Below are 16,816 nucleotides of genomic sequence, written 5' to 3'. Positions count from 1 at the left end.
AGTGTGGCCTGACCGACTGTAACTGACAGAGAGAGACAGATGTTAGGGAGAGAGAGAGGAAGGAAGGGAGACGCACGCCGCATACCAAACACCCGCCGCTTCATTGTTGCACTGGGACACGTCAAAGTTTCGCTGTTCTCCTAATTAAAACCCTGATTAACCCAGCCCAGCGTGGCGTTATGGTTACCATGCTTCAGCCCTAGAACTGCCAACTCTCTATGACAAGGCCTCCAGATCCCAGAGATGGTATGATGCTCTTGGTTTGAAGTGTTGGATCATCAACTTCTTTTTGCCAAATGTGACACAGACCTTTGTGATCTGTTGGGTTCCACTTTGAAACTCTTCAATGGCCTCCACTGATTTTTGGCAGGTCGACCACTTCTTGGAAGGTTCTACTGAGGTATTGAGTTTTCTCTGCTCTTATTGTAATTTACTGGAGTCCCAAATCTTTAGAAATGGCTTTATGACCCTTTCCACTCTGACATGGCCTACTTCATGTTGTCAGACAGGTTCTACGTGGCGAGGTGATTTCGTGATTCTCCAGTTTCAGCCGGCCTGGGTGTGGCCAATCAAACTGATCTTCATGAATGTGGTTAATCACAAGTAATCCATGAGTTATCTTTTTGGGTAGATTTAGGTGCGACTGGAAAGCAGAAACAAAAGAAATCTGTAAAGGGCTGCATTGTTTTCGCCTCACTGAACACAGGAGCTGTACATTTTTGTATATCTCAAATGTATCTCCACATTTTCTTTTGTGAGAAAGTTCAGCACCTTACAACATGTGAAAAGCACTGATGCTCGTCTTAACATCAATGCAACATAGGACTAATCTGTTGGTAAATTATTTGAATTAAGTGATTAATAATTGGTGCTTAATTGATTTTTTTTTTTTTACAGAATTTGAAGTAGGTAAAGCTAAAACTATGGGTCTCACAGAGTCCTGGGTAGAACGTATTTACAGACAAAGGGTCTATTTTTTATCTTTAATGCAACATATATTTGTGCATTTGTGGCTCAATTACAGCTGAGTGTTGCTTTTTTTTCAGGAAATGACCCTTTTTGAAGCCACAAATAGGCCTTGATCGCTTAGTAAACGATTAATCGATTAGCCAAATGTATTTGATTAATGATACTTAGTTAATTACTGAATCATCACTAAATGACTAATAACTCAGTAAACAATTAATCTAGTGATTATAAGGGACTAATAAATTACTAAAGAGTTAGTTGATTAACGGCTTAAAAGATTAATTGATTCATTGTTTAGTATCTTTTTAATCAATTATTTATTATTTATTATTTATTATTAATCTTATTAATCTGATTAATCGTTCCAGCTCAGATAGGATGCATCCTGCATGGCGTCTGTCGGCGTTCGGGATGTAGCGGTTGCCCTTCTGGCTCAGCTATTGAAGTTGTTTCATGTTTTCCATGGGGCCCCCTGCGGTTCACCCGGCGGTTCGCCCGGTGGAGCGCTCTCAGGCAGCCCACAAACGGCCCACATAAAACACCCTGCGTTTGTTTGCGTGTGCACAGCAAATAGTGCCGGTAACATTTAAGGACGAGAAGATTAAAAACCGATGTTTGGCAGTTGTCGGTGCGAATGGATCAGAAGATGGGTGGGTGTGTGTGTGTGTGTGTGTGCGTGTGGCTTTTATTGCTGGAAACACAGCTGGGATTGTAACTGTGTCTGAAAAAAGTCCACTAATGTAGATTCCTGTGGAGTTTTTTCTTTTCATTTGATGACTTTGTCTTTATTTTTCCTTGTTTTCTGACTTGCACAGGTAAACGGTGCAGGCGGCTCAGACCAAACCAGCCGACACGCCCGCTGACCCCTGCTCTGTCTGTTTGAGAGGCAATCTGATGACAGGACGTCAGACGACGGTGACAAAGGACGACCTGCTATGGCCAGTGGTGAGTAATGAAAACCTAAAACTGCCTGACAAGACTTTGAGCAAATCCAGGTTGGTGATTTTCGGGATGAAAGATCCTCTGTTTCTGACAAATTTATTCCAGCAGCTGATGGTCCAGGTAACCTCGGAGCTGAGCAGAACCCTCTGAGCGTCCCCGTTGCTGATCATGGAGCCTGGGCCACAGCCATGAACAACCTGGGCATCATGCCTGTGGGCATCAGCGGGCAGCAGCTGGTTGCAGGTACTGCCTTCTCGCCGTAAAGCCTTTCCTTTCATTGTGTCGAGGATTAAGTCTTTATCGCTGGCTACATGTGAAGATGCCTTTTTCACGTCTCCTTTTCTCTGAGACAATCAAATCAAACACTTTAAATCTGAACACATTTAATTATAAAAATGTACATCCTACACTCAGTGGCGCGGTTCTAACGTGGGGTTGTTGTCAAGATTGACACGCAAAGTAATGCTATAGGCCAACAAAAACAAAGGGTGAATAAATGGAAGGTAGAAGAAATACTATGTTCTTAGAAATGAAAATGTGAAAAGTGCAGAGATGCTCAGGTTTTCTGGGCAGCATTTGGTAAAATCGACTTTGTTCAGCTTTATGTTATAATGTTGTTCACCCAGAAACATCCCTGAAGTGTTGCCTTGACTTGTTCATGCATGTCGGAGAAATCTTTTAATCTCCGTGGCAACCATTCAAAACGCCTGGTTGGACTTAGCCCCGCCTTCGAGGCGCAGCTCCCTCAGAGCAGTTAGAAGCTTCCTTCTGACAGAGCAACTCTTCCCAGTGAATCCCACCAGCTCCTCCCTCAGACTAGCCAGCAGCAGTTAGCAAACACCTGGAACTGTGGATTTTCTGAGCACATTATAGAAAGTAGTCCTCTGTGAAATGCCAGTAAAAACATTGTTAAAGGGTTAATAGAGGAGCCATATTGCGACGCCTTCCTGTAGGCGGAGTTTCAAAAAGAGCAGGAGTTTCTTAAAGAGACAAAGACCCAATTTTAATGCGTTAAATGAAGTCAAATTTCTTCTGAGTCAGCTAACGAGACACATCGCCCCAAACATGCAACCAGCACTGTGAAACGAGGTGGTGGCAGCATCATGCTGTGGGAATGTGTTTCTTTAGCAGAAAGCCGATCAGAGTTGATGAGAAGATGGATGGAACTGAATTCACGAATATTTGGAGGGAAACACAAAAGACTGACAAATTAGAACGGCCCAGTCAAAGTCTGTTTGTCCTCAACACAGTCATCCAGACTTTGACTCCCAATATCAAGAACTTTTTGTCTGTTTGCTGTCTGACAAGACGACCAGTGCAAAAAGAAACAAAAAAGCAAAAACAAAACATAAGAATTTGTGAAATAATGATGCAGCACTTCTTTTCTTTCAACTGATTTTAAATTGCACACCAGAGATGCAAAGAAGTGGAGGGACTCTGAAGCGAGAGAATTTGCATTTGTGAATTTATCTGCAGCACCAGATGTTTCCAAGCCTTGTCCCTCTAATAAGCTTTACCGAGCAGAACTCGCTCCACAAACGTCCGGCGCTGCTCCTCTGTTGCAACGCTGCTTTCCGTCTTTTTGAGATCTGCTTCCAGACATCCAGCTGTGACACTTTTTCTTCGGAATGCAGAAAAAAAACGGAGATGTGTGCATCTGGAGTTATTCGATCCTTCAGTTTCTGTCCTTCTGCGATGCCCAAATGTTCTGTGATCCTAACAATGAATGTGAAAACTTTCCAAGAAACAGAAGGATTTATCTGTCCTGGTCTCTCTGGGTACTGGCGTTTTAAAACATGACTGAACTCCAACAGCAAAATATTTGTTTTCTACACAAATTTATTTTAAAATTTCTGTATAATTATGTGTTTGTTGTTGCCAGAGTGTTTTAACATGTGGACCCGAATATGTTCTGTGATAAAGAAACATGCATGATGTCATCGTAGTGATGACATGATGCTCAGCTACCTTCACCTCTGGAAACAGCTGCAGACCTCCTCTTTTGCTACATGTGGGAACGTTTGGGAGAAACGTTCCCACATGTGGCTAAGCTACAGCTAGTTCCCCAACACTGCCATCAATGCTTATTCTAGTCAGCATAGCCACCGGTGGCGGGGGACAAACAGTTTTAATGTAACGATAAGTTGTTTCTCCGCCATTTGACAAAGCCCGCGACGCTATTGCTGCATTCAAGTGTGCTGTGCTGGTGCAGTTATCACATAGATTGGTAATTCAGTACATTTATGTCTGTGTTTGAAATACAAAAAAAAAAAAAGAAACATTTCAAGTCAATTCAGTACCGTTTGTATCGGATCGGTACCAGCCGATATTAAACATCAGATATCGGTATCGGAGGTGAAAAGAGTGGATCGCGCGTCCCCAGTCTTAAGCTAACAAATTCTCTCTGTTACCTCCGAAGGTTTGGCGTCTCTGCCGGCTTCAGGTTCTGGATATTGTTTTTATGAACGATACATAAAATCAGACAGAAAATTGTTCTGAGAATTAGTCGTACAAATTGCAGATTTGGGTTTTGGTGGAATCCTACAGGAGCGTCGACTGTTTCTCACACGATTAACAGGACCGAAGTCGTGTCCAGGTCACGTTCGGATGTTTGTGTCAATTAAAGATTAGTCTCAGAATAACGTTAAACCTCACGTCTCTGCGGCGCCCTGAACGCAGCCATATGTCTCGCCGCCAGGCTGCCGCCGCAGCTCACGTCTTTTGGCGGTTCCGCTTTAAGCCTTTTTTAAAATAATCACATTTACCGGGCTTAAACACTTATTTTTCTCCCTTCAAATCGTGGTTTTGTTTTATTGGTTTTTTTTTTTTTTTATTTCTTTGCCCCGGATTTTGGCTGTGGCTGCCTCTGTGTGTGTGTTTGTTTTGCCTCTTTCTCTATCTCTTCCTGTGTTTGGCAGAGGCAGAGCCAGAGCTCGGAGCCAGACAAACGAACCTGGCTCGGCTTGATTTTTGGCTCTGAGAAAAGAGCCGAGAGCAAAAAGCGACCCCCGTGTGATTACGATGAATGCGTGACACAGAGACGTGCTATTTACCTGTCAGGGGGTTACAGCAGAAGGCACTTCAATGAGTTTTCATCGGACCTGAAGAAGCTCTTAATGCAGCAGCGGCTCTGATTTATGCTTGATTATCTCGCCGCATGTTTTTATTTCTCCTTTTGATAAGCCTGAAGATCTCCCAACATTATGCGTCTCCAATATAATTTTCCAAACGTGAAAGCACCGAGTGTCTGCAGCATTGACACTGCTTGGATGCTAAAAGGAAAAAAAATGTAGATATGTTAGGAATTACTGCGGTCGTCCCGAACAGCTGCTCACAAAACAAGACTCTCTAAAAAAAGTCACGGTTTTCAAAGCGGCAAGATAATTCGCTAGAAACATAAACAAATAATTGTATAAGTGTTTAAAGGAGTATGATTGTAGCACAGCACATATGTGAGAATGACAATGCCAGAGGGGCCAGTATAGTGCCTGTTTGGAGTGTTGGTGAGGTAAAACAAACTGCCTGGCCTGACAAAGTGTTTCCACCTGGATTTTAACCAAACCAAAACGATACGAGCCTCTTGCTGGTTGTATTCTGCCTGGTTCCAACTGCCAACAGCCCCAATGAGGGGTGGCTGAAACCCATGTAGAAAGACACGTCCTATGGTGGAGAAACAGGTGTTAAACATGTTTGGTCCTCTTTAATTAAACGCTTGGATAGTCCGGTTTGTGCGGGGAGGTGTGAATGTGCAATCGAACTTTGATCCGGATCAAAACCTCAAACTCTGGTCCGCCTAAAAACTAATTTCCCGGAACTCCGGAGCAAATGTGTAATGTTAACGCCAAACGGAGAGGAGACTGCTCCAAAAGTAGGAACAAACAGCAGCGCTGGGCATTCTGGGCCGTCAAGAAATGTCCAATATATTAAAACTGGAACTATGAGTTTCTATTAAACTCCCTCAAGGTGTTTTGCACAGCTGAATGGTTGTCATGGAGATTAAAGGATTTCTCGAACATGCACTAAGAAATCAATAAACACTCCAGTATGTTTTGATGAAGGAATAAAATGACAACATGAGGTAAAGGTAAAAAAAAACCATTGCTTTTACATAACATTGCTCCTTTAAAATCGATGTTCTCCGTCCAATCTGACCAGTTTGCAAAAGTGAAACAGTATTTTGTCTTGATTTATATCAAATTAGCATAAGTGCTAAATTCCTCTCCTCATGTCAACAGGACATTTAGCCTCTGCTTTCCCGACTGCTCAGACCAGCAGCAGCAGTTTGAAAAAAAAAAGAGAGCGAGAGAGAGAAGGAAAGGCTTTCACTGTGAATCAGGGCTGCATTTTATCAGTTCTCTGCACAGAGAAACAAAAGAAACATTTATTTCTATTAAATTACGACTCGGGAGGCGTTTATCACCTCCTCCTGTGACAGCCCCTCTCTCGTGCCATTTGAATCACAGTATTCGCGGAGGAGCTGCGACTCTGGGGCCGCCGTGCAGGAGGATTTTCTGCTGACGCTCTGTTCCTCCCGCTCCCTTGTTATTGCAGTGTGGGAGACGGGGGAGCATGGAGGGGGGGGGGAGGGGCGAGGAGGGAGGGGGTGCTGCACCACCCCTCCTTCAGCCCCCACCAATGCCACTCCAGACAGGAGAGGCATTGCTGCTGTCGCCTCTGTTTTCTCATTGTTTATCTTCCCCATTCTTCTTCACTTGCTTTGTCCTGGAGAAAAGACACCCTGTTCTTCCCTCCCTCTCCTCCATTTTTTCCCCACAGGCCTATTTCAGATGATGTATTTTCAGTTTTGTTTTTTTGTTTCTTTTTGCCACAGATCCGATCTGCAGCTTTCTCGTTTCCCCGTCTGTTACCTCCGAGATGATAGCGATGCTTTCTTATCTCTTTTGGTTTTCCTTCCTTTGTTGTCTGACCCACTTTTGAGGCTGGGATCTTTTTATGTTTGTGATAAGTTGGAGAGCAGTTTATTAATGTGCTGTATGGAGCAGTACTTATTAAACAGCACTTATTTGCTAAAAAAACAACAAAAAAAGAAAAGAAAAATGAAGAAACTGAAGCAAAAGCCATGAGACGTAAGTGCGATGACAATCCTTTAAGTTGTCATGATGACCTCAGTTCTGCATTTTGTGGCACATGGACTGACTTGATGAAGCTTCGACCTGCCAATCATCTGTCTTACAGCAGGGGTGTCCAAAGTGTGGCCCCGGGGCCACTCCAGGTAAATCTGAGGTGATTTTGTTCGGCCACAAGTCAAGAGTGGTGAAAAAAAAAAAAAATCTGAACAATAGATGACCCCAGAATTTGGAAATTTCAATAAGGCAACAGTCTGGAGCCCTTCTTTAATGGCGTGCAGATTAAACATTAGTTCATTGTTGAGAAGGTAAAAAAACCCCTAAACAATCAAAACAAAAATCACATTCAGCTCATGTTTCATTTCGTGAATTTTGTGGCCTGCCTGTAGTTAAGTGTCGTAGTTTAGGTGGAGAGCAAAATGTCAAGCGCCTGCACTCAAAGTGGCAAGGCGCGCTTAAAGCGTTCGAATCTTGTGCAAACTCTAGGTAAATCTTTAAAAAATCATATCAGATTGAGTGTTAGCACAAATTTAATGGTGTCAAAATGTTTCATCTCAAACGGTCTGTGTTGTTTGGTGTCGTTGTTCTGCTGTCTGTGCTACAGAGTCTCTGTGTATCCCGAGGTTTGACCCCGGACTGGGCCTTCTCGCACCAATCAACCCCATGATGGGAGGCATCGGCCTGGTCCCACCTCCACCCATTCCCCCCGACGTGCCTGTCGTCAAGGAAATCATCCACTGCAAGAGCTGCACTCTCTTCCCTCAGAACCCCAGTAAGAGCCGTCAGCCCATGTTCTGGAGGAGAGTCGTTTCTGAAAGAGGAAATTCAAAGCAGATTAACCAGCAGAATATCGATAGACGTATCAAGTGCAGCCTCAATATTGTCTCACAAGTTGCAGATTTGTCCCAGTTTAGAAAACGATTAGTGACGCCTGTGCTGGTGGCTTCAGATCTGCCTCCTCCGTCGACGCGGGAGCGCCCCCCCGGCTGTAAGACGGTGTTTGTGGGAGGCCTGCCTGAGAACGCCACGGAGGACATCATCAGGGAGGTGTTCGACCAGTGTGGGGAGATCATCGCTATCCGGAAGAGCAAGAAGAACTTCTGCCACATCCGTTTCAGCGAGGAGTTCATGATCGACAAGGCTATATATCTGTCAGGTGAGCAACAGGCTCATATTTTATATTTTGACTTTATTAACGGGACTAAATAAACCAAAGCTGTACCGACGTGGGGGGATTTGGGGACAAGTTCAGCGTTACTTATAGCTATTTGTGATATTTTGATGTCAGCTGACTCCAAAGCGTCCACTGTAATATTACTTCTGACTCTGTTGATCATCGGCAGTATCTCTAACCAGCTTAGGGACGAAGTCAGTTTATCAAATGTGGCTCTAGAGTGGTAAAACCTCTGTTTTCTGGCAGAAAACTTAGGGTGAGAGATGATGTCAGACTCCAAGAGCCTACCATGCGGAAGACTCGACCTCTTATGAGAGTTAACCGCGCTTCGCTGTTTCTCGGACAGGGTATCGGATGCGCATCGGCTCCAGCACGGACAAGAAGGACTCCGGAGGATCCACGTGGACTTCGCTCAGGCCAGGGACGACCTGTACGAGTGGGAGTGCAAGCAGCGCCTGTTGGCCAGAGAGGAAAGGCACTGGCGAAAAATTCACGAAGACCGCCTGCGTCCGCCGTCTCCTCCTCCCATCGTGCACTACTCGGAGCACGAGGCGGCGCAGCTGGCCGAGAAACTGAAAGGTGGGTCACGCAAAGAGCTAAACGTCGTCCTGCTTGGCGTTAAAGGCCCAGGCAGTTCATTTTATTTTCAGGGCGAAGGAAACGTCGTCACTGCTTCAGCAGGGATAAAATCTGGAGGCGTTATGGATGCAGCGACGTTTTAGTTCAGGATCATGTAAAGATGACGCATAGGTTCACGTGTTTGAGTTGTATAATCTGCTGTTCAGACCACCTGCTGGGTGTAATACCAAATGCAGATGAATCTTTTAAGAGGCTGAACGATTATCGATCTTTGTCCCGTTTGTGGAAAGTGTAAGAGCACCGTTATAAACAAGGGTGTTTGTGTAAAGATGAATCAGGTTAATCTGCTTGTTAAATCGTGTGAATTATCATCAAGTCAATGGAAAGTAACTGGATTGTATATATGTGTGTTTTACATGTGGGAGAATGAAAATCTGAACTCATCAGCCTGATTACAGGGTTTCCAAACATCGTTTATTTCACAGGTTCACCATTTTCCAGACTCTTCCAGGTTTGTTTTTCCTTCCCTGCACTTTGTGCGCCGTTCTTGACATTTGAATCCTCAATATTCATCATGAGCTGCTTGGGCTGTGCTCTCATCTGTAGGGCCGACAAATCGCGGAAGAAGCCAGCGCCAAAATGTGTTTCCAATTTTCAGAGTGTGGTATAGGGCCTTTTCTTCATTTCTGCTTTTTTTTTCCCCCTCACATCTGGTTTCACTTAGAATAAATTCATCTCAAAGTCTGTAAGGCTTGTACCTGTCAAACGAGGATTGAGGTGTTCAAGGATAAATCGATTCCTTAAAGGAACATTTGTAAACCAATTTTGTTTGTGGGGCTTTTTAACTGGAAATGACAGAATTTTTTTGGGTGTAAAGCAAAACTTATTTTGCAAGTACGTCAAAATAAGTCAAAACCTTGATGTTGAAGGAAACAAAACCAGATGGATGCGAGACAAAATGACCACCATGTGCGTTTGAATTGGGAGTACAGACAGCTGAAGGCTCGTTTCCTCGTTCCCCCCTCCGTCCTGCTTCTAAATGTTTCACCTGCTTCCCCCGCACAACGGGAGGCTGCACAAGAAACAGCGTGGGAGTGAGCTGAATGAGGAGTGCAGTGAGAAGCCGAGGATGAGCGATTGTTTGTGGGGGAGTGAAGGTCAGCGCTCCTCCTCCGTCACGTATCCTCCGCTCGGCCCTGGGATACATGAACGAGCGCGGCTGCATATCTGCAGGGAGGAGAGCTTCTCCTCCTCTCTGGTTCCTTGAAAACGGGCGAGCTGGAACCGGTTGGGTAATTTAGTGTAATTCAATCTCATTGAAAACCAATCCACTACTTATTGCAGTTATTATACAGTGATCATTAGTTTCTCTTTAAACACGTGGTGAACCCAGCGTTATGTGCCACCCTGCGTTGTTGTGTGACGCGATAATAAATCGAACGACAGCAGGATAATTAACGGACTAACAAACGTTTGGTCTCTATTACATGAGGAACTCTTCTGTCATGAGCCTCTCTGCATCTACCATATTTCACCATACCCTAGCAAATATTAGCAGTAATGCTAGGAAGTGTATGAACACGTCTGGAGTTCACACCTCAGACTTCAAATGCAGAAATAGTTTCAGATTAAAATGCTAATTTTCTACAGTATCAGAGGGCAGGGTTATGAAAAGTTGACTTCTTCTTTTTTTTTTAGCTTTATGACATTATTATTCCCTCGTCAAAACCATTCCTGAAGTGTTGCTTTGATTCTTTAATGCATGCTTGAGAAACCCTTTAATCTCCCACTGCAAGCATTCAGCTGTGCAAAACACCTGGGTGGATCCAGCCCCGCCTTCAGGGACAAAGCTCCTCCTTCGAGTTTCCACATGGCACCCCTCCCACACTCAGCTCCTTCAGACTAGCCAGCAACAATTGGCAAATTGTTGTAGTCATCAAACACACCAGCAGAGCTCATTACAGGAGCTACTTCTCAGTGCAAGCCTGATTAAAAACGTTGTTAGAGGGTTAATGGACAAGCCCTGTTGTGATGACTTCCTGAAGTCTGTGACAAAGAGTTTTGACTGCCCACATCATTTTGAATTTATAGCATTGCAGTAATTATTAGACAGACAGTAATTTGCAGTTTTACACATTTTCATATCAATATAAAATCACAGAGAATCTGAAAATATTTTTGAATCTCCTGTGTACTGCATACTTTTATACATCAAAAAAATAAATAAAAATAAAAACAGGAAAATACAGTGGAACACGTGCCAAAGTGTACTGGCCCAGACCGGTTAATGCTCATCCTTTCCAGCAGCGTTGCTACGGAGGGAGAACTCGCCAGTCTGCTTGTTTCTTTTCCCATCCCTGCTATATTTAGCCACGTTGTTCTCTCTACAGTCTCCTTTTGTTAAAGCGACAGAGCAAATACAATGGAGACTGTTCTATGGATGAGGTACTGAGTGGTGTAGTCAAAGTAGTTATTTTTTGTGGACTGGTCGTTGGAGCCTGTTGTTCCCAGATGACTGGCACTAACACTCACTAAAGGAATAAACACCAGCCAGTCAGAGGGGAAAAAGAATAACTTCAATCGCAAGAACAAACCAAGGCTGCGACGATTCAACGGAGAAAGAATTCGCCCAGCCGTTCGGTCAGATGACGCTCAAATACATGGTGTCCTTAAAGAGCCGGTGTATAAAGAGCGTCAATAGGGTGGAGTGTAGATTGCAGCTGAACTGAATAACATTCTCTTGAGACGAATAATTAATGACGTCTTTTATTGTCATGAATGAATGAAATGTGATATGCCCCTCCCCCCAAAACAGCATTAGCATCTGGCTCGCCCACAGACAACGCTACAAAATATGCAAAGAAACATTTACTATTAGAACATCCGTTCTCACATTTATTCTCTATTAAATGACTATTACATTTGTTTAGCATAAACACTGCCATATGCCTTTTTATGTTAGTCGGCCATGTTTTTCTGGTTACCAGTGTTCTCCACCGAAGGCTTCTGGAAAGTTCCTCCTGGCTTTTTCTAGATGAAAACGTTTTCATTTGGCGCTTTTGCTAGCCGTGCTAGTTTGAGGAGCGAAGCGGCCAATCGCAGCCAATCGGATGAGCACGGCGAACAACATTTCAACTTACATTTTATAATGAGTGTGAAACAGATTTAAAAATTTTGCGCTTTGCTAGTTTGAGGGGCTGAGCAGCCTAATAAATCTGACAACCAATAAGAGACATGTGCATGGCAAATAATATTTCAACAAGTTATTTTAACTTAGATTTTATGATAATGATTGAAAAACAAATCTAAATTCACAAACCAATTATTAAAATAAAAATGATATTTAAAAAAATGTATGAATAAAAATTTGGGGTACATTTTTTGAACTTTTGATAGCTTTTCATTTTTCCCCACCACCACTTGGAAGACGCTGTGTTAAAGGACGAGGAGTTTAGGTGACACATGGCTAGTGTCCAAAATTTGAAAAAAATCCTAAAATTGAACGCTGAAATTCAGAAGCAATAAATCGAACTGCGAACGTCATATAAAATACAAATGCCACCAATCATAACAGTAAAATTAAAGATAAAACTTCCCTTGTTTTCTGCTCCAGGCTGGTGCTTCGGTTTTATTCCTGTCTTCTGAGAAGCAGCAACCCGCCGCTTTGATTTGTTAATATTTGCTTCTCCGTCATCCGAGCCCGTGTGCATCTCTTTCCCCCTCGCCTCCCGTCCTGTAATACCTAAATAAACAAGCATGTTTTCTCTCTGAATAACCCTTTTCAATTCATTCTTCCCGTCAGACAGCAGGGGAAATAAATTTTCATTCTCCCCTCTCTCATCGCCCGTTCAGCTGCGTCTCATTGTTGCGCGCTGTAATGTGACTGTAATCTGCTGCTGGGAATGAATGGGCCTTTATCAGAGCCGGTGGAAAGAGTCTTCTTACAGGTTGTGTTGCGCTGGGTATTGAGCTCATTAAGCGCCGTCTAATTCACTCTGTTCTGCGGGCTTCAGCCGCTCTGTGGCATCCTTCAATTATTATTCAAATGTGGAGGAAGAAAGCCGAAGTCTGAGGCCTGTGGAGGCTCTGCTCTCTGCAGCTGAGGCTGATTGTGGGTTAGGAAGTTGAAAAATCGCCAAAATGACTTTTGGTGAGCGGCGGCTCATAGAGCAATGAGCAGTGAGGGGCTGCAGAGAGGGACTTTATCAATCACTTCCTGAGGTTGTGTTTGTTTAGCCAGGCTGAGAGTTAAACCTCAGATGAAGTAGTATTAAGAGAATACTCTGCATTTCATTGTCAAGAGCTGAGTCACAACTGAACAAAGTTAAGGTCAGTCGTGCATCCTGAACGTGACAGAACAATTCTAACCGAGCTCCAAGGACGATGTCTCTTAGTATTGTATCGCGTGACTGAACTTCTCCAAGTGTGACTTTGATCCTGTTTCTTATTTAATGGAAATGCCACAATTGTGAAATTGTGTTGCTTCAAAATTTGCAGACAATCAACAAAACGCTGCGCACATTTATAACGGGGATGCCACTAATAAGAAAGTCACCAAAGATGGATTCGTTAAAAAAAAAAAAAAAAAGAAAATCAGGAATTGCTGGAAAAACAAAAGGGAGCAAAAGAAGTTACAAGTCAATGCAAACCCCACAGTAGTCAACTTTCTAGATCTGGTCAAACTGTTCGTCGCTGTTTCCACAGACGACAACAAGTTCAGTGAGGCCACGGCGGTGCTCTTCACCTGGATCGACCGCGGCGAGGTCAACCGCCGGACCGCCAACCACTTCTACTCCATGATCCAATCGGCAAACAGCCACGTTCGCCGGCTGATGGGCGAGAAGGCTCTGCACGAGGAGGAGATGGAGCGAGCCAAGGAGATCTTTAAGAACGCCCTGATGGCCATATTGACACAATGTAAGTGTGCTTTCTAAATGCGATGCAGTCATGGTGAGAGAACGTTTGTAGGCTGACGATTGCATATCGCGAGGTAAAATGCACAAAACGGCGAGCTTTGCAGACATTAAGGTAAGCCAGACTTCCTCTCTTCAACGAGAGCAAGAGACACGATCCAGCAGTGATTCACTTTCATCTGAGTTGTGAGGCGATTTAAGATTTGTCAGAACTTTCAACACAGCAGTATTTTGTTATTAAATCCATAGTGAAACTCCTGTCATCTCATCCCCATTCCCTACGAGAGCAGCGGAGTTGCTCTCTGCTGCAGGGCGTGGTGCCGCAACAGATTACAGAGGCGCACACCATAAAGACATTTTCAGCACATCGGCTTTGGAGCCCGTTCTCGATTTGATTCATTTACTCCGCGAGCATCTTGGCCCTGTCTCCATGACAACGCTCTTTCATCCGTCTCCCCATCAGCCGCGGTATCCGGAGCTCACCCTGCTGCGGCGATGACGGTCAGGAGTCTCAGAGGCAGCGGCGTGGCAACATCATGACCTTTCCAACACCCAGGCCAGCGAAAAAGTCCAGAACACGGAGCCGCCAGGGACAGGCTGTTTTCTGTTGTCATAGATTAACTCAGCATGGAGCAAAGCCAGTTCAACATGTATTAGTCATCATCAGCTCAATGATTTTACTCTACAGGAGTAAAATCAGTTTGTGACATAAATGCCCTTCAATAATTTCAGTCACATTGATCCAATCAGCATCTTAGTTTCACATATTTTGAGTTTTTACTTCCATCATTTGGGAAAACTCAAAGTTCAGTAACTGAGTGTGTTCTGAGCTTAAAGGAAAAACACACCACTGACAGCTAACTTTGTTAGATTTAGCTATATCTTTATACACAAGGCAGTACTAAACTGTAAAAAGACAACCAAGGATTTCCTTCGATGACGATGATGTCGATTTTCTGTAGTCTGTCTGTAGTTGATGGCAGCGGAGGAAGTGAATGAAGCCGTTCGGTCCATGTTGGCCAGGCTTCCTAATATTTAATTGACATTAACAGCCGCCTCGTTCAGCTCGGCTCTTCTCGCTCCGCAGTGGAAACGGTTTACCGCAGGCATTTTCCGGTAAGCTGTATAGCATCAAACTGATCCGTTACATACATCACAAACGAATGTTAGCGATTGGGTAAAATTTAAACCTGCAGCAGTCCACACCTCCAAGAAGCAATCATTTCTCGACAGCAGAGAGCCCACCGTATCCCAGACCCTCTGAACCAAGCAAATCACAGAATAGGGACAGGGTTTTTACCACACTTTAATCTGGTATATTAATATGTTAATTTGATAAAATTATAATTATTCCAAGCTTAAAGACAAATGGCAACACTGAAGTCCATCTCGTGGTCCAAAGACGATGAGAAAGTACAGAGGGAGCCAGACAAAGCCACCTGAAACGGGGAAATATCTTCGATTTATCAAATCACATCACGTCAATGTTTGTGCCACCTTGCCATGACAAACCCACCCACATTGAGCATGCAGTGCGTTTTAATAGAAAACGACAAACCGCTTCTACGTGGATGTGCATCTCTGTGACTCCAGCAGCTTTGAGGGCTGCTCATGTTCAGTCTTTGCTGTCTCGTCTGTATTCTGACTTTAAAATCCTGTTTGGAGTGTCTGCTTTCACAGCACATTTGCCCAGATGGAAATGGGCAAATCTGAAGGATGAATGACATGAAATCATATAGTCACGACTTCCCTGAGTCTGGCCCCATCCTCATTAGCATCATGAGCAGCTAGCGGTTAGCCACGTGTAGCATTCTCGCAGTTCTTTCTGTTGTTTTTAACAACATTACCCGAAAATCAAAGGTGACTGAAAAGTGGCGATGGCTTCTTGTTTGGCTGTTGTACCAAAATGTCAGCCAGCTTGACAAATATATCGTGGGTAGCACTTCCTGTGCTACACTCCTCCGAACCGACGTTCGCCTTAGACGGTAGGTTCTGTTTTCACTGATTATATCCTAAATCCTGGACAGTAACCAAAGCAGAAAGTGTGTGTCATCAGTTTGCTTTTCATGTTCCTGTGTTTGAATGGTGGGTGAAAAAAGTACAAAGGGGTAAGTACAGTGCTGCCAAAGTTGATTTTTATGTATGTATATATATATATATATATATATATATATATGTATATATATATATATATATATATATATATATATATATATATATATATATATTTACTTTTAGTAGATACTCATAAGAGATGACATTGATTACACTTTTAAATGTTTTGACTATTTTAATATGTTTACACAGAAATGTTCAGTAACAGCAAATGTGAAAGCAAAACTTTAAAGGCAACATTTTTGCACAGAATGGAAGAATACCATTACTTACCTATCTAATGTGAAAGTAACCGGCTTCGTTTGACGTATCCGCGTCGTCTGAGAGGAAATGAAGTCAAAACCACCCTTATGGTTGACATGGTAAGCATAAGGGTGGTGTCTGGAAGTCTTCTCCACCCAAAAAGCTGGTGGAGAATGAGCTGGAACACAACAAGAGGGGGGAGCGGGGGGAATCATTTTCAGGCCAAAATTTATGACGAGAATCTAAACGTTGGTCTTTCCGTTCTGGGATAAATGTTGCCTTGTCAGTCTTGAAGGAAGTGAGTCTGCTTTTAATGTAAGTACTGATGCACCCACCGGGGGAGAGACCTGTTCATTACACATTTACATTTATTTTATCATTTAATTATTTAAATTTTTTTGGGCGGTGTTGTGACGCTAACCATTAGCAGGAAACACAAACTCAGGTCAGGACCCAGGTTGGACCACCGTAAAACGTTCACCAGACTCCTGATTTGCTATTGTACAGTTTCGCTTCAAAAACCCAAAAAGGTTGACTGATGCAGCAATATTCGCAGCAAGTGTTGTTCACAGACAAATATCAATCAGAGATGTCTTTTTGTCTAGTTCAGGGCTTTTTTTACATTTCACGCTAAAACCAAAGCCTAAAAATACAACCAGCTACAATGTTGTATTTAGTTTCATACTTTATCTCAATGTATAAAAAAATACAGGTGAAACAAAAACCTGTTCTATACTGACTAAAACTGTTTTTAAAACTATGTTTTAATACCCCATCTTGTTTGGACTGGAATG

The 16,816-nt window shown here is 43.3% G+C and overlaps 1 protein-coding gene across 1 annotated transcript in view; it reads left to right on the top strand.

Moving 5' to 3' along the window:
• The window catches only part of LOC129361237 (ecto-NOX disulfide-thiol exchanger 1-like), a 71,039-nt gene that overhangs the window by 42,419 nt on the left and 11,804 nt on the right, over positions 1 to 16,816 (top strand). The window contains 7 exon segments of the mRNA XM_055031983.1: positions 1,785 to 1,914; positions 2,017 to 2,154; positions 7,603 to 7,770; positions 7,948 to 8,154; positions 8,519 to 8,563; positions 8,566 to 8,751; positions 13,456 to 13,668. Of these exon segments, the coding sequence (XP_054887958.1) occupies positions 1,905 to 1,914; positions 2,017 to 2,154; positions 7,603 to 7,770; positions 7,948 to 8,154; positions 8,519 to 8,563; positions 8,566 to 8,751; positions 13,456 to 13,668 (967 nt within the window). The 5' untranslated portion in view covers positions 1,785 to 1,904.

Source organism: Poeciliopsis prolifica, unplaced genomic scaffold (assembly GCF_027474105.1).
Source record: "Poeciliopsis prolifica strain line A6 unplaced genomic scaffold, Auburn_PproV2 SCAFFOLD007, whole genome shotgun sequence".
In the NCBI taxonomy this organism is placed as follows: domain Eukaryota; kingdom Metazoa; phylum Chordata; class Actinopteri; order Cyprinodontiformes; family Poeciliidae; genus Poeciliopsis; species Poeciliopsis prolifica.
This window is presented reverse-complemented; position numbering and strand designations above follow the sequence as displayed.